The sequence below is a fragment of the Ceratotherium simum genome, chromosome 5 (assembly GCF_057802395.1).
Source record: "Ceratotherium simum simum isolate JZ-2026a chromosome 5, ASM5780239v1, whole genome shotgun sequence".
NCBI classification, from domain to species: domain Eukaryota; kingdom Metazoa; phylum Chordata; class Mammalia; order Perissodactyla; family Rhinocerotidae; genus Ceratotherium; species Ceratotherium simum.
Window position 1 is genome coordinate 18,755,471 of NC_141904.1, and position 24,820 is coordinate 18,780,290.

The window sequence follows — 24,820 nt, forward strand, 5'->3', positions numbered from 1 at the left end:
TGAACAGATTCCTAAACTGGGTTCTGGGAAGATTGAAAGGAAAGAAATTGGAGCAAGGACATTAAATTCCTTCAAGGGATTTTGTTATAAAGAGAAGGAGAGAAATGGGAAGTTGTTTGAGAGGAAAGTGAGATCGAGAGAGGTTTTATTTATTTATGTTTAAGATGAAAAAAATAGCAGTATGTTTGTCTGCTGATAGAAACGATCTAGTAGAGAAGAAAATGTGATGATGCAGGAGAAACAGTGGAGAAGTGCTGGGGCAACGCCCTTGATCAGGCTGGAGGAGAGGCAGTCAATGCAGGGGCAGCAGTGGGCTTAGCTAGGAGACAGCCAGGTGCTCCCAAGTAAGCGGAGGGAGCGCAGTGTCTATGGGCACAGATGCCAGCATGAGGGTAGATGTGGCAGTGAGACAATATGGAATTTCTCTTTTGATTGCTTCAATTTTCTCATATGAAATAGGAAACAAAAGTATGGTAGATGGAGGAAGAAGTGTTGGGGGATGGAGGAGAGGAGAAAGTATGGAATCATCTTTTAGGCGAGTGGGGTGGTGAAGGGACTAGAGACATATGGCTCATTTGAGGCGGGTTCTCAATCCTGGGAGGCCAGTCAGCCTGGAAGTGCAGGCACTGAGTGGTGGGATGTGGGACCTAATCAAGGTCATAGTTCAGCCGGGAGAGGGGACGGGCATTGAGGACATGCACAGGGGAATAATGATCATGGTTGGCTGTGGAATGTGCACTGACTGGGGGGGGAAAAGGACATGACAGGGAGTGAGAACAGGGAAGAGCTCGCAGGATCAGCGGATCACGGGGCAGTAGGAATGAAGGGCAGCTGGAGTCGGGAGGCTAGAGGGAGTGGGAAGGCAGGTAGGAGTGGGTGGGAGAACGAGATGTTTGAAGCTCGCATTGTTCTTTGTGTGTTCAGTTCATCTTCATTTTGGAAAGAGGGGAAATTGTGGTTCAAGACAGAACTCTGACAATTCTGGGTCTTCTGTGATACTATCATGATGGGACCATCGACCCTAATACTTATGTACTTTCAGATGTAAAATATATATATACTGTTTTAGCCTAGGTTTAATGTTCAGCATATATTGTTGTAGTAGGATCTGTGAAAATATGTAATTTATGTCCGGCTTATGAAAGAGAAAAAACTTTGGAGAGGGTGGGACAAAGTCATCTGGCAGTGTGACGAATAAAAGGGTCCCTTCTAGAAGCTCACATTCTCCACACAACAGCCACACAACCCTAATTCACACAATATGCCCTACTGCCTCAAAGCACCCTGCACTGCCCATCACACTTAGAATTAAATCCACCTCCTTGGCCAGGCCCATACGGCCCGAGACAGCCCCTGCCCACGGCTCCAGCCTCCTCACACAACTGACCCTCTCCCTGCCATGCTCTACCCTAGCGCCTTCTTCTCTGGCCTCAGACACAGCATGATTTGTCCCAACCTCATGCCTTTGTCTTACTGTTCCTTCTTCCTGGATGACTCTTCCTCCAGATTTTCTCAGGCCTGATTCCCTCTCAATATTTCATCCTCAGTTCACATGGTCCCTCTGCTTGCTGAGGCCTTCCCTGACCACCATTTCCAAAATTGTCCCCTACCCGAGTCATGGCCACATCACCCGCCTTGGTTCCTCTGTAGCACTCACTGCAGTCGGGAAGTGATTGTCCTCTTTCAGATGTTTACCGTCCTCCTCTCCCCCGAGACTCAGGGGCACAGGGGCCATGTGTGTCGTGTCGCTGTTGTAACCTCTCTACCTAGAATAGTGCCTGCCACCAACTAGGTGCTCAGTGAGTCTGTCTTGAACGGATGGAGGAGCCCAGGAGTATCTATTAAAATGTACTCTTCAGCCAGGTGTAAGGAGCACACGTCCCGTGCCCTCCTCTGATTTTAAATGGGCTCTGAAAGATTCTATGACTTGTCCGACATCACACAGAAGAAAAGAGCAAGAGTGGAGCCAGCATTGGGACCCCACACCCACCATCCTTGCAGGTGCCCTAAGTCAGCAGGTCTGCAGGAGAGTGCTCCAGAAAGGGGCTGGACTTGAGTCCTCGGAGCCACTGGGAATTCGCAGTTCTGTTTTCTAATTCTGGCTCCTCCTAAATGCAGCACCCAGATGCTGGGATGAGGAAAAAGGTGAAAGGATGAGAAGTTCACTGGGCTGGTGCCAGAAAGAAAGGTGGGGCACAGGCACTACTCGCCTGAGCGCCCCACTGGGGCCGTAGTATCGCTCGTGGCTGTTGGGGGCACACATGTGGGCTGCATTGCTGCCGCCGCTGCACAGAGCACAGAGACTGGAATCCGGATCAGACCCAGGGGCACAGCTTTGACTGAAGAATTCATCTGTGCAGAGAACACAGGAGGTCAGCTTTTCCTGCCTGTTAGCAAGAAAGCCTCAGACCTTGACCCTAGAATTGCCTGAATGACGTAAAGACAATTCAGGTGTTTAGTATCATGTTATTAGAAACAAGAACCGTAAGGAATGAAAAAAAAGTTTCAGCTGGAGCAAAGTAAAGGGGGACCAGCTGAAGTTGGGACAGGGCCTGGGAGCTCACAGACGTCCACCCTGTCCCAGCACAGGGCAGTGGTGAGAAGGGCAGACACGGATTTAACCCTAAGAGAGCAGACAAAAACAGAAGTCATGCTGGTTGAACCTGTCCCATGTTTTCCGACCTCTGCCGCCTCTGCCCTTCTATACAAGGTGCACCAACATCACTCCAAGTCCAGGAAGGGGCCTGAGAGGCCCAGCCACCAAGATCTGTGCTGGGTTCTAGGTACCACATGGAGGAAATGACACAGGCCCCGCCCCCTCCTGGAACCCACGTCTGTGGGGTGACAATCACCAGTGAATTCGTGTTTCCCCCTGTGCTCTGGGGAAAAAGAATATGGTTCCACAAGCTGCAGATAAAGGAACCCTGCGCAGACCTGGGAGTCAGGGAGAAGCCTCAAAGTCCAGATATGAAGAATGAATAGGAATTCATCCAAGTGAAGGGCGAGGGGGCAAGAGCTTTCCAGACAGGGAGCAGCATCTGCAAAAGCCTAGGGCGGGGGTTAGGGGTGGGGGTCAAATGCACAGGGAGCTTAATGGGGCTGGACCACCCAGACCAAGAGTGTGTGGGGAGGGGGCAGGGTCCAGACCACCCTTTACATCTTTGCGTAGATTTTCTTCTTTATTCTTAGGGAAATGTGGAGCTTCTGAAAGGCTGTGGACAAAGCTGGACCAGGAGTAGTGGGCAGGATATAGTCAGATCTGTACTTTGCTAAGACTGCTCTGGCAATGTGGGGTGCAGGCAGCAGGCTACTGCAGTCGTCCAGGGGAGATGAGGGCAGCTTGGACTAGAGTAGCACAAAGGGGAGGGAGAGAGGTGGAGCGGGGAGAACCCGACATCACTGGTGATGGATGGGTGTGTGGAGAATGACGGCTCAGTTTCCCACTGGGGCAAGTGGATGGTCTGTGGGGTCCTCCACCCAGCTAGGCAGCTCTGGAGCAGGATCAGGCCTGGCAGAGATGATGCATTCCATTTTGGACAGGTTGAACTTAATGTGCCCTTGAGATATCCAACTAGATCATGTCAAATAGGCAGTTCAATAGATACAGGTCTGAAAGTCAAGGAGAGATCTATGCTAGGGATAAAAACTTGACAGTTATCAACATATAGACATAATATTAATAGCAGTGATAGCAGCAAACATTTATCTAGTGCTTGCTATGTGCCTAGCTTTGTACACATAATATTTGTTTAGATGGTAATCAAGGCAGTAGGCATGGATGTGGGTGCTTGGGGGTTGAGTTTAGAGTGGGGAATAATCTAACATTTATTAACCAGGTTGGGAAAGGGGGACTTGGTAGGGGTAGGAGAAAAACCAAGCCAGTGTGTTTTCACAAAAGCCAGGAGATAGTGTTTTAAGGCAACTTGAAGAAAGAGAGATCATGGAGGAAGGGACTGGAGCCCATTCTCCAGTTGAGCAACATGGAGGTCACGGGTAGCCTTGACCAGAGTTCTTTCTGCGGAGAAGCCAGAGGGCAGGGAGTGGAGGAGTGAGTGGGAGGTGAGTGGTTCAGACCATGGTTTTAAGAAGCTGGCAGTAAAGGGGAGGAGAAAGAAGGCAGGAGCTGGAGGAGAATGTTGGGAGAGGGAGGATTTTTGAAGATGGAAGACATTGGATGTGTTTACATGTTGAGAGAAATTATTGGATATACCAAAGGGAGAAGTGGTAACTGAGGGTGTAAGGCTCTGGGGAGGGGAGGAGGGCGGGGCCTGCACCCAAGTGCAGGCAGAGGGATTGGCTGGGTCGTGGAGGGAGGCTGAGCGGATGCAGCCATCAGGAGGCCCACGGCTTTGGCAGCGGGATGTTGAGGGGGAACCTTTCTGACAGTGTCAATTGTCTCTTTCAGGTGCAGATAAGATCATCTGCTGAGAAAGAATGATAGATGGGTGTGGGATGGGGTGTGTGGACAGTTAGGACATTAGGATAACTATTGGGAAGTGTGGGAGTGTGGAGCAGAGAAACCGTGGGGGTGCTCATGAGCTCCAGGGGCCCACTGAGGCCAGCAGCTGGAGCATTTCCAGTGGAATGAAATGCTCTGCCCTGTGACATTCTCCAGCCGTGTTCACTGCTCAGATGCAGAGGGCGAAGAGAGCAGGTAATGGGGGTTCATGCAGGGCTGGGTTTGTCAGATGGCTGGGGAAAGCAGGGGAGCAGGAGTCTTTTAGGTATTGGCAAGAGTTGCTGAAATGACTAATATGGGAATCTAAGAGAGATGAGGATGCAAGTGAAACATAAAGTACTCAAGCAAGGACTTGTTGGTGTAAGGTTTTCAATTTTACAAAAGCAGCCAATTCAGTTTATATGGGAAAACAATACGCATACACACGTGCACACACATACACCCCAGTCTTGCTTTGCAACCCCAGGCTTGTTCCCTGAGCCAGTTGTAAGACGTGAAGAATAGAGTATCTCCCTGAGATCTGCCCTTTGGGCCAAGCCACTCCCAAGGAGGTAAGGAGAAAGGGAAGGACCTGCTCAAGGAGATGTGAGGCTCGCCTACAATGTCTGTCCAACCCTTGACCCCACCACCCATTTATGCTGTTCATTGAACTGAATTTCTCCCCTACACAGGCACAGGCACAGGCTCAAGGAAGGAGCTGCCATACCACCTCCCAGAACACACTCACCAAGTTTACAGGACCCAGTTTGATTGTATATTAAGCCCATGGGTATGTTCCAGCCTGCAGAAGTGCCAACGGCGGTATGGCAGGACTTCTTGCCGCGCAGAGAGTTCCAGGTGAGGTCGGCATCTGATTTCTTAACCACTGCCACGATGTAGTAACCTCGCAACAAAGATACCAAGATGCAATTTCAATAGCTCCAGGGCCCCCCGAAAACGTATTCTAGAGCTGCTGCGGCTAGCCCTGCCAGCCACTCTCCCATGGCAGGGGGGAATATCTTGCACCTCTCACCCTGCTCTAGCAGAGGACCCTCCCAATAACTACCATTACTCGGTACCGGGCCAAACAGACACTACTGCCCTCCAGAGATGTCTACATACGTACATTCACAAGTATTTACACACGTACTTGATACTTTTTCAGTGGAATCCTGCTATACATTCTTTTCTGCGAGTTGCTTTATTCTTCCTCAGTGATATATTGTGGACATCTTTTTGATTCAGTAGAAATAGATATAGCTATCTCATTCTATTTATTAGTTGAATCTAAGTCATGTTCCACTGTATGGATTATTCCATAATCCCGCTCCTGGCAGGCATTTACACTGTGACCCACTCCCCCTATTACAAACCACTTATTTATATGAGTCTTTGTACATATGAGTGTGCACCTGTTTAAATATTTCTGTTGAGTAGAAGTCCAAAAGAAAGAGCTTTAATGACTTCTTTTTTAAAATTGTCTCTGATTTTATAGGTTTACAATAATATCATTTCCTAATAATGATAATTTAATCTCTCTTTCTTTCCCCAATATTAAAAAAAAATCTCTTTTTCTTATCTTACTGCGTTCAGTTCCAAAATCATGCCAAATATCTTTGGTGGAAGTGGGCCTTCTTGTCTAGTTCCTGATTCTAACGGGAACACCATTGATATTTCATGTATTTCTCTCTCAATATTATGTAACTGAATTGTGATTATTGAATAAGGCCTAAACTGCAAAGCTGAATTTATAATAAGATCAGAATCATAAATCTTCAGAATTAGAAGATAATGTGGCTCACCACCACCAGTCTCCCCCAACCCCCTTATCCCCATGCTCCCTTTCTTGCTGTTGAGGTTCATGTCTCTATATATTCAAGCCTTGGAAAGTTGGGAGTCAACATGGCAGGAGGAAGACTTGCCTCACCAGTCACTTCCTAAATGATCTCAGACAAGTCACTTAGCATCTAGGATTGTAAATTTCTCTTCAGTAAAATGGTGACAATGATACCCATCCCAGAGGGTTATTTAGGGGGATCAGATGTGCTAATATGAGCACACTGTATGTTAGGAATGGGAAGGGGAGGTTACATCGATAGGTTTCCAGCCGTGTTGCTAGTGACAGAAGCAGTACCAGAGCCCCTCTCTGGTGAAGCAGATTCTCCTGAGGCCACAGCAAGCCCTTGCCTCCCAGAATGTGCTCTATTACACCATCCCAGCAGCCAAGTACTGTTACAGCGCCTTTCTTGAGGTGTAACTATTTCTGCACAAGTGGCATTAATTATTGTCATCCATTGCATGTGTGTGGGGGGGAGTTGGAGTTAAAGACTCTCCATCTCTACTCAGATCTACCCTTCTCCATCATAGTCAGCCACCCTGAACTGTCTTGTAGGCATCCTTGTTGACCTACATTTGCATATCACTGCAGTTCCTGGAAATTTCAACCAGTCTTGCAGCAGCTAGAGTTCTTTCTGACTTTGTGTAATCTACAATCAGAATAGACTACATGTCTGATGAAACGCTGGCCCTTAGGGTTGGGGATAAAGATATGATTCAGAGAAGACTATTGGCCATGAAAGCAGAGAAGGGAGAGGGACAGCATATCCCAGGGCTTGGGTCCTGTCGCACATGAAGAGGGGCTGCTTCAGGATGAGCAGCTTTGCACTCCACAGGCCGTTTTGGAGGGCAGGTGGTGCGGGGCCCCTGTGACCCACTGCTGGGCAGGAAACAGATGATCCTTGAGCTGTGGTGCTCCAAACCAGCCCACCTCTCCCAGCTTGCCTCTCTCCTAAGAAACTCCAGACCCAAGTGAGCACCTGTTTTCATCTCAGGATCCTCTGTCACAGTGGTTTCCAAACCTTAATGTGCAGCAGAATCAGTTGGAGGGCTTGTTAAAACACAGGGCAGTGGCCCCACCCTCAGAGTTTCCGACTCAGTAGATCTGGGATGGGGCCCAAGAACTTTCATTTCTAACAAGTTCTCAGGTAATGCTGATGCAGCTGGTCCAGGCACTACACTGGATGGTGAACCACTGTTGTAGCTAATGCCCAAGATTATGTACTTCCGGGACAGACACAGACTTTCTCTGCCTATGTGGAGACACAGATGGGAGAACCTGTCACCTGGTCTCCCATTCTAAAGACGAGGTCGACTCCTCTGCTATTCAAATCCAGCTGCTACAAGCTCAAGGGTTGATTTCATCATCCTCCTCCTCTTCATTAGCAGCATCTATGACTCTCCTCCTCTTGAGAGGCCTCCCCTCAGCCCCAGAAATGTCAGGAATGGGCTCCTGCCCCAGTGCTGACCAAGCAGAGATGGGCAGGAGCAGGTGACAAGGAGCAGTGTGGTGTCAGGAAGGGCACGGGGTTCCAGTCATGCCGCCTCTTCTCACTTCCTGGCTATGTGGCCCTGGGCAAGTCACACAGTCCCTGAGCCTCACTTTCCCCTTCTACATAGCACGGGACAGTGATGCCCACATACTAGAGAGTGCTGAGTAAACGGGAATAGTGCAAGCAGGAGTCCTTTGTCAACTGTAAAGCACCCTACAAACAATAATTACTATTATAGCTTCACAATAAATTTGCTCCTTTACAATTAACTGTGGATGGGCCGGCTCCGTGGCTTAGCGGTTAAGTGTGCGCGCTCTGATGCTGGCGGCCCGGGTTCGGATCCCGGGAGCGCCCCGAGGCACCACTTCTCCGTCCAACGTGAGGCCGAGTCCCACGTACAGCAACTAGAAGGATGTGAACCTATGACATACAACTATCTACTGGGGCTTTGGGGGGAAAAAACTGAATAAATAAAATCTTTAAAAAAAAAAAAAAAAAAAAACAATTAACTGTGGTGTCTTCTTTTTGTTCTTCTTTTTTTTACAACTCTAGTAACTCTTGTTTATTTCTAAGGCTTTCCTCACCCTCTCCCCAACAACAGGCCTTTACTTTGAGTTCCAGAGTTACTGATCCGACTCACCTTCCACGGGTGTATTCACACACTTAGACCCAAGCTGCTCATTGCCATCTGTAGGCACTAAAAAGAAAAATAAAAACAATCGAGGTACATCGCCTTAAGCTCTCACATCACTTAATCCAGAGTCATGCGCTTCTCAATCTCAAGAGTCAAAAATAAAATGAGGAAAAACACTAACTAAGCAGTTTGTCATCGGTCATCAACAAGCCAAAACTGCAGTCCCCTTTTACCTCCTCTCCCCCGATCTTTGCCATTTGAACATTAGGTTCCATCCCAGAATGTCCCCAACACTCAGGGAGTTACAGAGAAAGAAAATGAGATGCTCATTGAAGATCTTGACAAAGATCCTTCTGCATTCACTGTGTGAGTCAAGTCATCCTGCCATCCTTCCTGCCCTCCGAGCTCTGCACTGTGGTTGGAAATCATTATATTCTTGCCATGTTGGAGGGGAAAGAACCAGTCCATGCAGTCAGAAAGACCTGGAAGCAGTCTTTATTCTACCTTGGACACATCATTTAACTTCTCTAAGCCTTTGTTTTTACGTCTGTAAAATGGAGATACCACTATTTACTTCACAGAGTTGTTTTGTTTCAAAGGATAATGTAGACACCTAGCAGATGAGGTGTCTAACAAATGATGCTGGTGAAATCCACTTTTCCCCTGGCTTTATTTTTTCATGTGGATGGATCCTCACTAAAGACCATGACCTGGTGGCCCCACCCCTCAATCTTTCAGTGCAGCTGGAGTGAGTTAATTTTGGACTAGTAAATTTGGCAAAAGGATCTAGGCACACGTGGCTCAATCCCTTCTTTCTTTATTGAAGAGAGTTGTGAGAGGGTAGTTTAGATCTTCTCACCTATGACAGAATGTGTTTTCCTCTACCCTCAGCCATGGGGTAGGCCAACAGACTTGTTATCCTGAACTAGTGGGCGACTCTAACTCACTGGCAATTTGGCAAGCCCTGTGGCCTGCTCTCTACCATGCCCTCCAATATCACTCCTTTAGTAATAAAGGTGTTATTCTGGTGTCTTTCTGCCTAACTCCTGCATCTGTATCTTAATTGGTTCTGACTCCAAGGAAGAGGGATGTTATCTACTAGCTCTCTACACTCCAACAATAGTTACTATTATCTCAACAATGAACTAAATTATTTCTTCATCTTTCTATGTCCGTGCCCCAGGGGGAATAAAAGAGAGGCACTTCCCTCCACTTACTGTAGTTCTCTGCCAGGACAGGCACCAGACCACACTTGCCCACCGTGTAGATGAAGCCTCCATCCAAGCTCATGGCATCAGCTTCTCCTTTCTGAAGTTAAGAAATACATCAGTAGCACAACAGTGAGGCTGTTATCCTGTCTCACTGACCCTCAGAGGTTTCCATCTTGTTGGTTTCATGTCACATGTCCTTATGATTAACCCAATCATGGATCACCCAAAGTTTCTGCCACATAAACATGGGGTTTACAAAACTGGACGTGCTTTTGGCCCATTGACCCAGGAGCAAGTGCTCCACCCAGGTCATACTCCCTGGCTGTCTCTGTGTCCTCTCATGAGACCTATGCTGAATACTGGACATGTCTCACCACACTTTCTTTGTGACCACTGTCACTCAACAATCCACATGGCCAGACTCAGGGAATGTATTTAATATGCTTCTATGGAACACATTTTCTTCCATATGGTGGAGTTGAATTCTGTTCCCTTAACCCCATTAGCACTATACTCAGAGCCCTGGCATAGCAAAGATTTTTAACAAATAATTAATTTCTCTAATTAAACAATTCACTAATAATTAACTTGTTATTTTAATCAATGAAATTTTCCAACAGCAGAGAAAAATTTGTATACTTACAGTCATAGATAAGGTCATCGAGATAAAAACACACAGATACACACACACTCTTCCCTTTTGACCTAACTGCCCTTCTAGAAGTCTACCTTAAAACAGTACTAACTATAGAAGCAAAAACTTACCAAGCCCTTACTACGTACCAGGCCCTTCTAACCACTTTACAGTGATTACCTCATGTATTCCTCACAGAAACCAATAAGGTAGGTACTATAATTCTCCTCCATTTATACATTAGTAAACTGAAGCAGAGAGAGGTTAAATAATTTGTCCAACAGAAGGTCACTAAGACTTAAACTCAGGCAGTTTAATTCCTTAATTTCTGCTCATAACCACTATATCACATTGTCTCCAGGATCTGACTACTCCAAGGTCACATCCCTAAAAACTACTCTATATACATTTTTTTCATCCATAAAATGAGTGAGAAATTTACCTCATAGGCTTATTGTGAGGATTAAATGAGTTAATGCAAGTTAAGAGCTCATAAACATACTTGGCACAAAGTAAGTAACCCCAGAAATATTAGCCATCATGACTATTAAAGATGTACTCAGAAATATTGATGGTTATAGAACAAAAATCTTCAATCCCATATTATCCATAATAGCAACAGATTTGGAAATAATCCAAATGTAGACATTTAGAAATTGGTTAAATAAATTGAGGCAGAAATACCTGATGGAATATTATGTAGCCATTAAAAACATATTTTAAGTGAATTCATTACCTAAGAAAGTACACCAAATGTGCTCAAGGATTGAAATAATAATAACACTAGCTAACATTTATTGGCTGCTTACTATATGCCAGGCAATGTTACGCGCACTCAAATTCATTTAATCCTTATAACTGACAAACTTAGGAGACTGTATAAACTGCGAGATCTTAATCTTATGGGTCCGTCCCAGGGAGGTTTACCAAAATTAGGATCTTCTTTCTTAAGAAAGACTGTGTGTCTCCTAAGTTTGTCAATTTTTCAGACTTTTATTTAGACATTTATTTTCCCTAATCACAAAAATATTGTCTGCTCAAAGAGAAATGGAAAGTTAATAACAACACAACTTCATAACTCAGAAATTATGTGGTGAGGATCTCTAAGTTATGAAGTTGTGAATGATTTTTACTTTTCATTTCTCTTCCAGCATTTTTTATCATCAGAAAAAATATTAAATTTATGACTAAAGGACTGAGAAGGTTGATTTGCTTTCACAATCCACGGAGGCCCTGACCACTCCCTGGGATGTCATCCCACTTCCTGCAGCTCCTCAGCAGGATGCGCTCAGAGCTCCCGGACTCCAGAGCTGAGCGCCAAAGGAGTCTGGGTCTTAGGCGGGCTCTAGGTTTCTGCTGAGCCTGAGCTGGAGGGGCCTGTGGGGTGGAGGAGGGTGGGGCTTTGGAGGGTGGGGGAAGCTGAGGTGCATCTCAGCCTTGAGGTGGATGGGAAGGCGTCTGGGCAGGGGGCAGAAAGGCCGCATGTCTGGGCGTCCGAGCTCTGCTGTGGAGTGGGGCCCTCCTCACCAGGATGGCGGCCATGCAGTCCTCGGTGGTCTCCTCTGTGGTGCACCATAAGGCGCCACCGCTCACTGCACTCCACTTGTCACACTTGGCCTTCTCATGGTGGCCCACTGCACACCACAGCACCCTCTGGGGGTCTTCCTCACCTAGGATGAGTGGAAAAGAGCCCGGCGTCCAAAGGAAGCCCCAAGATGCCTTCGGGTGTTTAGTGGCACTGGCTGCAGAGTGGCTGCCCAACGGGGTCTTCACTGACAGCAGCAGAGTTCGTATGTTTTATGCCCACGTCACCGCTCATTCCCGCCTATCACCCTCCAGGAGAAATGGGGAACTCCGTTCTCAGCAAGAGCGGGGAAGGCAGAGCAACTCCCCTCCCTCCTGAACTCACCTGCTCAGGCATCACCTCCTCAGGGGAAGCCTCTCTGAGCACTAGCCCAGCTCAAGGCCTTCAGGGGTTTTCTCTTACAGGACTGGTTTCTCCCATCCAGGGAGAGTTCCTCAGTAGGTAGTCATGGGGTCTGTTCTGGGTGGGCTTGCTTGCTCTCCCCCCACCCAGTGTCTTTGCTCACCACTGTATGCCCATGCCTAATGCAGTGGCTCTTGTAGATGCTCAATAACTATTGGTTGACTAAACGAATTTAAAAAAAGGAAGAAATGAACCATAGGGATCCAGAGGAAGGCAGGAGCTGGATTAAAACCTTCTGAAATTCTAGTTCCACTCCTCATGGTGGCAGAGGCCATATTCCGCATTTAGTTTAGGATGGGCTATATTCCCTATCAGAGACCTGCCTCTGGGAGGGGTGACCCTGGTTAATACAAGGGAGCCAGAACCATCATTACTTCGAGTGTCTGTAATCTGAAGGTCTTCAAAACCCTTGTGTGATCTCATAATTCAGACCTTCTCCCCAGCTCAGCAGAAAATCCCCTCATTAACCCAATGCAGTTGGTGGTTCCCTTGGGCTCGCAGGCCAGTGGAGGTTGGGTGAGGGTTGCAGGCACGGGGAAAGCCTCTATGGCCCCACCCTGTGGGGGTCCTTCCAGGACCTCACACACCTCTCCTTAGATGCTGAATGGCAGCCAAATTCTCATATCCCAAGTACAGCTTGGCGTCCGTCTTAGGTGGGACTCTTACAAACCCACGGGCAGTGTCTGTAAACAGCAGGTCCTCCCCATGAGGAGAGCCAAAGAGCTGGAATTCTGCCGACTTGTCGTTTCCAACACTTTCCTGTTCAAAGGATAAAAGAAGCAGTGAAGGAAGGAGGCTGGCATAGAGAGATAAAGGGAAAACAAACCCCAAACCCACAGAAAACAGAAAGGGAGAAAAATATGAGCACCTGAGAGCGAAGACAGTGGCCAAGGCCCTCCGCAGTCCCTGCGCTCACGGGGGGCCCAAGTCTCTCTCCAGGAATGCTTTACTCCAACCCCAGCTTGTCCACCTTTGCGGCCTCAGGGAAACTGCCAGGGGCTATCCCCCAGTGTGTACAATGGGGTACGGGTCACCATGTGCCAGGCAGCTCCCCCTCTCCAATGCCATGTTCTCACAGGGCAGTCGTTGAAGGCGGCCTCATTCATGGCCATCTGATTGCCCAGAGTGGCCCTTCATCCTGGAGCAGCTGGTGCTCCAGCACCCTGCCCTCAAGCCTGGAGGTCAGGAGTCCTGGGCTCATCTCCCACCCCTGGCCTGCCCTGAAGGATTTCAAGCAGTCCCCTTTGCCTGTGATTCCTGCTGACTGGCCCAAAGCTGTTCCTGACTGTAGTCGAAGGTAGCACCTACCCACACACTCTTTCCAATGTCTATCTGCTTTTTGCTTTTGCAGTGGCTGTGCATGAAATGTCACCTGCTGCCTTCTCTGGCAAACCCCTACACTTCCGAGGGGTACACACAGCTTGCTCCCCATGGCCCAGGAATCCTCCCAGATACATGCTGCAAATCAGTCCCTCTGTTCTCTGCAAAGTACACAATCCATGTCCCCAAGGCTGTGCCATCTCATCTGGTGATCATTTCTATGTACAATGTACTCATTGTATTTTCCACATTCCTCTGTGAGCAACTCAAGGGCAGGTCTTTGTCTAGTTCATCTCTGAATCCCCAGTGCTGAGCAGAGAACGCTGACAGAGATGGGACGGGGTGATGAATGAGGGCTGGCTGGGCAAGGCTACCACCAACGCAGGACAGAGGGAGAACGCTCGGGCTGGGGTACCTGCCACTGAGGGATGACAGACCAATAGGATAATCGGGGAATACTTCACCAAGGAGGGGCATCTACACTGCATCCCGAGGATCCCTTTAGAACTGAAAAGAATAAAATGGGGCAAGGAAGGTCTTCTGCAGAGAGTCTTTGACCCACCAGGTCGATGATGCCAGGTGAGGGGTTTATGGCCTCACTGTCTATAACATATACAGACTGAGTGGCTTGTCAGTGAAGCAGATGATGTGTGGTGTGGGTCCTGCTGTGTCCAACACCGAGAAGGACTTCCTGAGTGGCTAGAAGGGTCAAGGAAAATGCCCCAAATCCAAGCAGGGACCCCTAAGCAGGAGGGGAGGATGGTGGGTGGGGATACCTGGGCTTGGTTAAGAAGCTCCCAGATCAAGTCCTCCTTGCCGTCCATGCTTCGGGCCACAACGGCATGGGAGGGGACCCGGGCCAGGTAGCAGTCCTTGTATTTATCCAGTGGCCTCCTGGTGTTGTCCCTGCAGAGCAGCTGATACTGGTCCCTGTCAGCCTTGTATGGCAGGTTCTCTGGGGGAGGAAAGCCCAGATGAGCCGACTGCAGGCAGAGCCACGAGCTGTGATCCCTGCTCCTCACTGAATCACAAACTGCCCTTGTTGAAGTAGCTTTCTAGGCCCAAGATGGAGCCGCTCCTGCATGGGGTGCCACGTCAGCAGACCGAAACATAGATAACTCTTGTGTCCTCATAAATGCTCCACTTGACCAGAAACCCAGTACATCCAGTAGGCCCATCCCCAGATGCCAAGCCAGCTCTAGGCTGTATACTAATTTTCTTGTTCCTTCTCACCCCAAACAAGGTTGAATATGTGGCCCCAGCCAATCAGATATTTTCAGGTTCTTTATTCTTTATCCTGTAAAAGCTCCCTGCCTTCCTCTCCGTTTTGCAGTTCTCCGAATGGAGACTGTCCTCTTTGTGAAGTATTAAATAAAGTTTGTTTCTATCAGCTAAATTATCTTCTTTAATCATTTTTTTAACAACCTGAAGAGGACTGAAAAAGAATCTTTTCCAAATACATTTTATACAGACGAGGAAGCTGAGGTCTTGGGAGATGACATGACTGGATCTCATCATAGATGGGAGGCACGCTCAGGCCAGGGCCCCTCCAACTGCCCCACGTCTCTGTGGCTCTGCTAATGTGAATGTTGACAGCAAATGTTTTCTGAGCACTCACAGCACACCAAAGACTGCTGAAGGCTCTCCACACTCTTTTTCACTTAATCCTCACAACTGGAGGAGCTGGTAATATGATTATCCCATTCTAGAGATGAGGAAACCGAGGCTCAGGGAGTTGAAGTCACTCATCAAAGTCTCAGCTAGTCTGAGGCTGACATGTCACCATGCTAGGAAAATCCAGGTCCCCCACTAAAGCAGCAACACTCTCCTGGAGGCAGAGCCTGGTGGGGAAAGGTAGTGGAAGGGTTGAGGGATGGACGGAGGCCTAGGGGCCCAGTCAGGGCACTCTATAGGTACAAGAAGGACCAGAAAATCTTGTGAGGAAAACAGGCTCTTTGATTCCTGTTGTCTAGGTATTAGAAGGTGCTCTGGTTGAATTGTGTCCCCCACAAAATTCATATGTTGAAGTCCTAATCACCAGTACCTCAGAATGTGACCTTATTTGGAAATAGAGTCATTGGAGATGTAATTAGTTAAGATGAGGTCCTACTGGAGTAGGGTGAGCCCCTAATCCAGCATGACTGGTGTCCTTATAAAAAGGCGGAGTTTGGACACAGACAGACATGCACACAGAAAGAATGCCATGTGAAGAGAAAGACAGAGATTGGGGTGATGCAATTACCAGCCAAGGAATGCCAAAGATTGCCAGCAAACCACCAGAAGCAGGAGAAAGGCACGGAACAGATTCTTCCCCACAACCTTCAGAGGGAACCAACCCTGCCAACATCTTGATCTTGGAATTCTAGCCTCTAGAGCCATGAGACAATAAATTTCTGTTGCTTAAGCCACCCAGTTTGTGGTACTTGGTTATGGCAGCCCTAGAAAACCAATATGGAAGGTCTTTGGGGTTGATAAAATCTCATACTGAAAGAGGAGTACAATTAGAGTACTTGTGAATGGTGACACATTGAATTGGGTATGTCGTAAAGAAAATACATTTTAAGTCTTTATACTAAAAGAAAAAAAATTTTAACAATTTAGTAAGTTAGAATTAAATTAAAAGAATCCGCATGATCTAATAGCTTCCGAAAGAACGAACTTTTCCACCTCAGACACCCAAGGGCCCAGTAGTGGCAACAGCTCCCCAGAAACACTCATTTTCACCCCCAAAGCCAGTGGATGGTCCCTCATAAACTTCTACTTAAGACACAATGAGGGGGGCTGGCCCCGTGGCTTAGTGATTAAGTGCACGCGCTCCGCTACTGGCGGCCCAGGTTCAGATCCCGGGTGCGCACTGATGCACTGCTTGTCTGGCCATGCTGAGGCGGTGTCCCACGTGCAACAACTAGAAGGACGTGCAACTATGACATGCAACTATCTACTGGGGCTTTGGGGAGAAAAAGGGAAAAAAAAAAGGAGGACGATTGGCAATAGATATTAGCTCAGGGCCCGTCGTCCTCAGCAAAAAGAGGAAGACTGGCATGGATGTTAGCTCAGGGCTGATCTTCCTCACAAAAAAAAAAAAAAAGACACAATGAGGGCTCTTACATAATAACAGACAAGTGGTTTTTGGCAAAGGTCAGTCAGGATGGTCTGGGACAACCTGTTGTTCTCAGAAAGTGAGGATGTTTTCAAATACTTCAGAGTGAGTGTTAGAAGAGGCTTCCCACTGGAATGGCTGTGGTAATTTGAACAACGAGAGGAAACAACAATTATTTGGAACAACTTGATTCTGGGAGATGAAACCCAGAGATGACCCCACTAATTAAAATTACTGATAATAAGACATGCATCAATTGCCAAAATGCTAACGAACCAGGTCAGTGTGTAATAATGAGGGGACAGTGAACTGTGAACAGCCGAACAGGGGAACAAAGGACACTGAACATCCATTTCACGTTAGAGGAAGACACGAGGTTGTAAGGAACTAAGGCCTACGTAAAAATCGAGGACTCAAAATTCTCCCTGAGGCAGCAGACATTTGTTTAAAAAGTGAACCTAGCATGTGAATATACATTTGGTTTTAAACATCTTGAGTGATATGAGTGTGGTCTGTATCTGGTAGAAATTTGGTTGGTTATAAAACCCAGAATCTGTAACCTCAACTTGTCTGAAATACTACCTTTTTTTTGTTTCTGGTAAATTGCCCAAAACTCTGGAAAGGTTGTTGTGTTTTTTTTTAACATAGAAGTAAAGAAGATATACTTTTTTGTCCATGGTAATAATGCTTTTGCAACAGATTTAATTATAGATGTGCTAATAAGTTGAGAAATCATTATAATTTATGTGTTTGAAGAATTTAGGAGCCGTTTATAATGAAGCATTGAGAAGAATGTGATTAAATTTGAAATTAATACTTCAGTGACTAAGAGAATTTGGTTATTAAAACCTGTTTTGTTTTATTAGTTGGTAAGTACTGTTTAAACGTTCAGAAAATTTGTTTAGTAGATTTATAGACTGAACAATTTGAGCACTAAACAAAGTACAAATAACAGAAATGTTTTTATACAAAAATTCTCCTGTTTCTTTAAGGATCTTGTCATCATCCATCTCAAGATGTAAGGAAACTTCCAGGCAAGATCCAGTTCCCCTAGCCAGTGTGTGGCCCACATGATTCTGCCTCTGCCTAGCACTTACCAAACACGGTCAAATGCCTCATGAAGGCCACATCCCCCACATACTGCAGACACCTGAGGAACAGGAGAGCTGTAGTCAGGCTACTGTCCATGACTCAGGCTTGCCCCTCCCCCGTGCAGCCCCTCCACTGGCTCACAGGGCTTTGCCCACAGTTTCCTGGGCTTCTGACTGTCTCCACAGAGGCCATGGCCCTGTCTGAGGGGCCTTTGAACCCCCACAGCCAAGCCCAGGTCTGAAGCAGGCAGAAGCCCTGTGAGCCACATACCAGGCAACTCTGGGGAGGGATGGCGCGAAAGAAGGACCTTCACCTTCCTCTCCCAAGGCAGCCTATAGCAACAGATGTTTGTTTTTTTATTAAAAGTTTAAAGCCTTTTACATGGAGGATAAAAACTCTGGATAGTCTTGGATTCCCAGCCAGTTTCACTGTGGTTTTGAGTGGTAGCCATTTCTCTTGCAGGCACGGAGTACGGAGAGGTGCCTGCAGGGGGCTGAGAGGGAGCTGGGGAGAGGCAGGCACATGTCCCTGACACAGGGAGATGCTCAGGCAGAATTCTAGAAGCAAGCTGGGAGGTCCTGGCCTTTGGCCTGGCTGGGAGCCCAAGCCTATGTCTGTGGATCCCAGAGTCCCCGAAACAGCTCTGTCCCCTCAGCCCTCCCTGGTCCAGGAGGGTAACACAGGCAGACCACAGACTCTGGGGAGACAAGAGGGGCTCCCACATGGAAGACTGCTCCTCAGATGGTTAGGAGCGAGGGTGGGCCGTGGGAGGCACTCGGGCCCTAGGTTTCACACTGACACTCTAGGTGGACTGGGGCAGGACCTATCTACTCCCTGTGCCTTAGGTTCCCCACCCTCAGTGTGAGAAGGAGGAGCAGGGGTGTCTCACTCACTTGAAGGCTCCCGAATAGCCGAAATACAGTTCTTGGTTGGAGCAGGCACACTTGTCTGTCCCTTTTCCCGCACACAGTTGACACAGGCTGGGGAACTCCTTCCCATCCGCACAGGGGACGCAGCTGCTGGAGAAGAACTTGGCCACTGCTGCTCAACACAGACACAGGGACCTCAGGGCATGAGCTGGCTGAGGCCTTGGGGTTGTGCATGTGTGTGAGTGAGTGGCCCTGTGTGACAGCCCATTAGTCTGCGCACACTTCCCGGGATGTCCTGAGGAAGTAAGTGTGGGTGGGCTGGCCAGGTGCAGCCTGCCAGAGGTGGCTGACAGTGCCCACACCCAAGGGAGTGGGTGCCCGGGGTCCCTGTGCATTCAGGCATCATATTCGCTCATGGGCCCAGGGCCGCAACCCATGAGATGCTTCCTAGCTCGTCCACTGTAGGGCACAAGAGGTGCTGGCCTACACCGAACCAAGTTGCAGTCCCAGCGCCCCTCAACTTGTTACCAACATGGAGGCTCTGGGGGGCTGAGCAGAACTCTAAACATGGCAGGAGCCCCTGACAGTGCTTCCTTCCCTCAGGACATAGTCCCACCCACTCCTCTCCCCTTCTGGTCTAGGGGCTGTCGTGGCTCATGGGAATCCCTCTTCCGGGAACCCACGGGAGGCGGTTGGTATAACTTGCCTGGTGGGCATGTGGGGACATGTGAACAGCCACCTCATGACTGCCCACACAGATGTCCAGCAGAGTCTGACACAGGTGAGTGGGAACCCCAAGAGAGGGCAAACATGGGCAGAGCTGTGGCCCAGGCCACAGCACTCCATCTGACCCCAGCAGCCCCTTGTCCCTATTACAGGAGAAACGTGAATGCTACAGACCTGGCTGGACTCAGACAGACGCCCTTTTGCAGAACACAGAAAGATTTGGCCTTCATCTTTCAAGAGCTGAAAGGGCACCCGAGGCTCACCTTGGCTCATCGTGACGGAACAAGAAGACGAGTACACAGAAACTCACGGCTCCAGCCCACTCACCCCTCTTGCCTTCGTCCCAAGCCCCCACCTATGGCACGTACACCTGAAAGTGATTGTATGGCCCCAGTACAACCCACATGGGCGACTGGAGGAGGAGCCCTGCCTGCGGGCACCCAGCCCCAGCCGGCTCACCTTCCTCAACAGGGTCAGAGGGAAGAAGCATCCCCATGGGGATTTTCCACCCAGCAGAACATCGGAGGCCCGTGTGGCAGGACTTCTTGCCTTGGAGCTGGCTCAGCTGGAAGTCACTGCCCCTCCTCACCACGGCTACGACATAATAGTGGGTTTGTGGGCCTGCAAAGGAGCAGAGAGAAAGAAGGGCCAAAGGAAGATGCCACATCGTCACTACTAATCTTCCGGAATGTGCAATGGGGAACTTGAGGGGATCCTAGGACCTGAACCATCCCCTGGTAAGCGGCAGAAAAGGAAACGAAAAAAGCCTTTGATTGATTGACAGGAGAAAGAAAACTGTGCCTTTTCAAGGCAATAAACACTAGTTCCTTTTCTGCCAGCTCCTCCAACCCACTGGAGATATGAGGCAGGAGGGGGCACCAGCTGTCACAGGGCCTGCAGGGTGCTCTCAGGGAGAGCTTTGGCTCCCAGGCCTTGTGATGTTACTGTTTCTCGCCAAAGGCTTTTCTCCCCTCTCTGCTTCTCTGTCTGCAGCCCAGACACAAAGGTGAAGGTGTGAGAGGAAGGACGCAGGGGCATCCCCAGGATTTTGCCAGGGCCCTGCAAGTTGGAGTCAAATTGAGGCGGGCTGTGCTGACACACATACTGATGACACTAATGGACAAGTATGGGGAGGAGGCAAAGCCCCATTCTTCGACTCCCTCAAAACTGCTCCTCACAACGGACACAGGCCCACGTTCTGGAGCACCTGTGGAGGACTTAACACAGGGAAGAGGCTGTCAGGGTCTGTGTGTCTCCAGAGACGGACCTCCTGCTGGTGCAGCCCCAATGGATGGATGATGGACTCTGGACAGCACTTGCCCCTCTCATCCAGTCGCACCAATAGCATTTCCATCAGGATGCACAAAGTTCACAGCTTCCCAGGGAGAGCCAGCATCCCAACCCTCGTGGGTCAGCATAGGTGACAGCTTCCTCCAGTCCAAAGAGCTCCAGCAAGTGTAACGCTGACCCAGTCCCTGCCTCCCCCCATGGCTGCTGTGTCAGACCAGACACCTCAGTCCCCAGAGAGAACATACCATCTTCTGACCAATAGAATTCTGCCACGATGGGCTTCAGGTTGTAGGGGGCCAGGCCTGCCTCAAACACCAAACCTCCATCGACGGTCACAGCATCTGCTTCCTTTGCCTGGAAGAGAAGAGACCAGCTCATGAACGGATCTTCTCACCTCTGAGGAGTGTTCACCTAATTCTCTGCCAATGACACTTGTACACAGAGACCTATATGGCTCGGACCTCCTTCACCTCCCTTGGCTCAAATGTCACCTTCTCAGTGAGTCTCTCTCCAACCACACTCCTAAAACTACCACCTCATAAATGCTGGACTCCCCTTTGCTTTTCTCCTCAGCCCTTATCAACAGTCTGACAAACTTTCCTTATTGTTCGCCCTCCCCTTTGCAATGTAAGCTCCACCAAGGTGGGGGCATTTTTGTTGTTGTTGTTGTTTTTGTCCTCCTGAATCCCAGCACCTACTACAAATTGGTGTTCAATGAATGTTTGTTGGATAAATGAGTGAATGAATTGTACAACATTTCCATCCATAAGAAGGCATGTTTTACACTCTCAGATCTGCATTCCCTCTTCAAGGGTCTGTCAGCCAAGGATTCCTTCCTTCCTGCAAGCAGCAGTAACCTCATAGCCTCTTCTCAGAAATGAGGTTGGATCATTTCCCTACCCATCATGGAAAGCATTCTCTTTATTCGTTTATTAATTGACACTTAATGTTACTTGGCTTTTGCTGAATTTAGTGTTGTGTTTCTATATACTTGCCTCCTTTTCCCCATCCCATTTTTTCTTATATATGTTTTACAATATATATTCATATATGTGCATGCATGTATATATGCACATGTTAAAAACAACACAGCAGGCCCAAAATGGAGTCACTTATGCTCAGCCTCATGTCACCAAACCAAGACAATTTAATTATAGTTTCAGCTCTCCCAGAAATGGAATCTTGAACCAGTCAATCAGGAATCCCCTGATCAGCACTAGTGAGGTCATCTGCCTGACAGACTCCTGCTATCCCCTAAAGGAAAGTAACTTTGCAATAACCAATCCACTTTTTTGCCTAGTATAACCTCCTTGTTCCTGCTCCCTTCTGCCTATAAAAGTCTTTCATTTCGTACAGCTCCTCAGAGCTCCTTTCTATCTCCTAGACTGGATGCTGCCTGATTCATGAATCTTTGAACAAAGCCAACAAGGTCTTTAAAATTTACTCAGTCGAATTTTGTTTTTTAACACATATATGTATCTGTGTATGTTAATGTCTATATATAAATATGAATATCTATAAAGTTAGTACTCCATTGGTTGCATGTATCAGAACTCAAATTAACTTGAGAAAAGGAGAGATTTAGTATAGAGGTAAAAGATCAAGAAGGCCACTGGGTCTTGTGAACACCATCAAGGTCAGAAGCAACAAGAATTGACACGGGTTCAGTCCATCCCCATGGGCTCCAGCTCATGACTGTGGTTCCAGGCTGTTCTTGCTCTTCCCCACTTTATATACATCTTCCTTTCCTGACTGCCTCCTCCTCAGGCTCCAGTATCAGATGCAAAGACGACAGTCTCATAGAGACTGCTTAACCAGCTCCCACAATTGCATAAGGCCAAATTCCTGTAACAAATCACCTGCCCTCTATATATATGAATTGGAGAAAAATAAATAAACAAAAGTTTGTGTGCATCTTTATGACCCTTACTGAATATTTCCAAATTGTTTTCCAGAAATGATGTAGAAATTTATAATGCCAATAGCAATGCATACCAATTTCATGCAAACCTATCAGCAAGAAATGCTATCATTTAAGAAATGTTATTACATTACTAGGTATAAAGTGTTACTTTAAGAGTGGTTTTATTTGCATTTCTTCAATTATTAAAAAGGATGAATGTTTTCCTTTATTGTTTATATCATCTATTAGTTGTAATTTCTTTTCTGTGAGTGGTTTGTTTATAGCTTGTTATTCTTAAGCATTTCCTATAAATTTAAATGACACACTTATATAATTTTTATAGTATACTGTTTTGTCATAGCATTATATTTTTTTGTAAGCTTTGGGCTTCAAAAAAATTTTTCTTTGTTAGAGATTTAAAATTTTTACATTTCCAAATTTGTCTACTTTTGTGATTTATCTTGTTATGTCTATCTGTATTAGTCAAATTGAGTGAACCTGGGAGTTCATTTTGGTAAATGGATTAAAAATTTCCATTGATATTTTTCCTAAATGGCTACCTTGGGGCCGGCCTGGTGGCGTAGTGGTTAAGTGCATGCACTCGCTGCAGTGGCCCGGGTTTCACGGGTGGGATCCTGGGCGCGCACCGACTCACTGCTTGTCAAGCCATGCTGTGGTGGCATCCCATATAAAGTAGGAGAAGATGGGCACGGATGTTAGCCCAGGGCCAATCTTCCTCAGCAAAAAGAGGAGGATTGGCGACGGATGTTAGCTCAGGGCTAATCTTCCTCACAAAAGAGAAATTAAATGAATAAATAAATGGCTACCTAGTTATCCAACTAAAGAATCCCTTCTCAGCCATTTGTTTGGAAAGTTTGCCTTATCGTACATATTAATCTAAATCTACGTGTATCTTACTTAAATTTATTAAGCCTAGGGCTCTAGTCCCTTAATGTTGGACATTTATCATGGTTTGCGTCTACATTGTATCATGTAAATAATTAGACAGATGGATGCATATATAGAAGCTGGGAATATATCTGAATTGTGTTCTCTTCTAGGTCTTCTACATCTGCACCAGGACCCTGTTCTTTGTAACACTGTTATTTAAGTGTGTTATAGTTTCACATTGGACTCAGCTACTCCCCTGCTAATTTTCTTTTTCATAACACTATTTATATCCTCATCCATGTGTTTTTTCTTAAAATTTTATAATTATTTTATTGATTCTTTTAAAAAGACTGTATTTTGATGAAAACTATATTAAATTTATGAATTAACTTTGGGAGAATATGCAAGTATATGATATGTAGTCTTCCCATCTAGGAATATGGCATATGTTTTAACTTATTAATAAATATTGTTCATTTGTCCCAGACTTTTGTATTATATTTATGAGAATCTTGTAGATCTCTCATATGATTTTTTTCCTGAAACATTTTTCTGTATAGCATTTTAAACATAAATGAGACCACAATTTGGGGGTATTTTTCCCCAATTAATAACTGTTGACATATGAAAATGACATTAATTGGGAGAGAGAGATATATATATATATTTTTTTTTGTTTTGTTTTGTTTTGTTTTGCTGAGAAAGATTTGCCCTGAGCTAACATCTGTTGCCAATCTTCTTTCTTTTGCTTGAGGAAGATTATCCCTGAGCTAATATCTGTGCCAGTCTTCCTCTATTTTGTATGTGGGTCGCCTCCACAGCATGGCTGATGAGTGATGTAGGTCCGCGCCTGGGATCTGAAACTGCAAACCTGGGCTGCTGAAGCAGAGCCTGCCGAACTTAACCACTAGGCCATGGGGCCGGCCACAGGATATATTTTTTTACCAAACTAATTTATTCATTAATAAATAATTATAGTAACATTTCTCTTGATTCCACTGTACTTTCTAGGCATACAATCATCTGAAAATATTAATATGTTGCTTATTTCCATTCATACGCATTTTATATCTTATTGCATTACCAGGAAATTCCAAAAACAATGTTAAGTAGTAACATTGATGCTAGAGCTTCTTGTTTATTTCTAAGTCTTTATAGATTTCTCTTCCATTGCAATCCTGTCTTTGCTTTACTGTAGGCATTTTCACTGAATCCTTCTCTATTCATTGTTTAATTATTATTATTATTATTACTGTTTTTACTATTAATGAGCAACTATATTTTTCTTTACACACAGCCCCTGTACTTTCAGGTCTTCAGCTTATTTCTTTCTCCTCTAAAGCATGGCCTAGTTCCCATGGGGAGAAAGTTGTACTGAAGCAACAAACAACAACAA

The 24,820-nt window shown here is 46.7% G+C and overlaps 1 protein-coding gene across 1 annotated transcript in view; it reads right to left on the minus strand.

Annotated features, from left to right (window-relative positions):
* LOC101390529 (inhibitor of carbonic anhydrase-like) overlaps nt 1-24,820 on the minus strand; it is a 41,223-nt gene that overhangs the window by 7,630 nt on the left and 8,773 nt on the right. Inside the window, exons 3-13 of the mRNA XM_014789504.2 lie at nt 20,876-20,984; nt 19,800-19,961; nt 18,639-18,786; nt 17,751-17,803; nt 14,330-14,508; nt 12,821-12,992; nt 11,774-11,916; nt 9,619-9,709; nt 8,408-8,464; nt 5,187-5,342; nt 2,211-2,352 (exon numbers count right to left, since the gene is read on the minus strand). Coding sequence (XP_014644990.1) covers nt 2,211-2,352; nt 5,187-5,342; nt 8,408-8,464; nt 9,619-9,709; nt 11,774-11,916; nt 12,821-12,992; nt 14,330-14,508; nt 17,751-17,803; nt 18,639-18,786; nt 19,800-19,961; nt 20,876-20,984 — 1,412 coding nt within the window. The remainder of the gene's footprint in view (nt 1-2,210; nt 2,353-5,186; nt 5,343-8,407; nt 8,465-9,618; nt 9,710-11,773; nt 11,917-12,820; nt 12,993-14,329; nt 14,509-17,750; nt 17,804-18,638; nt 18,787-19,799; nt 19,962-20,875; nt 20,985-24,820) is intronic.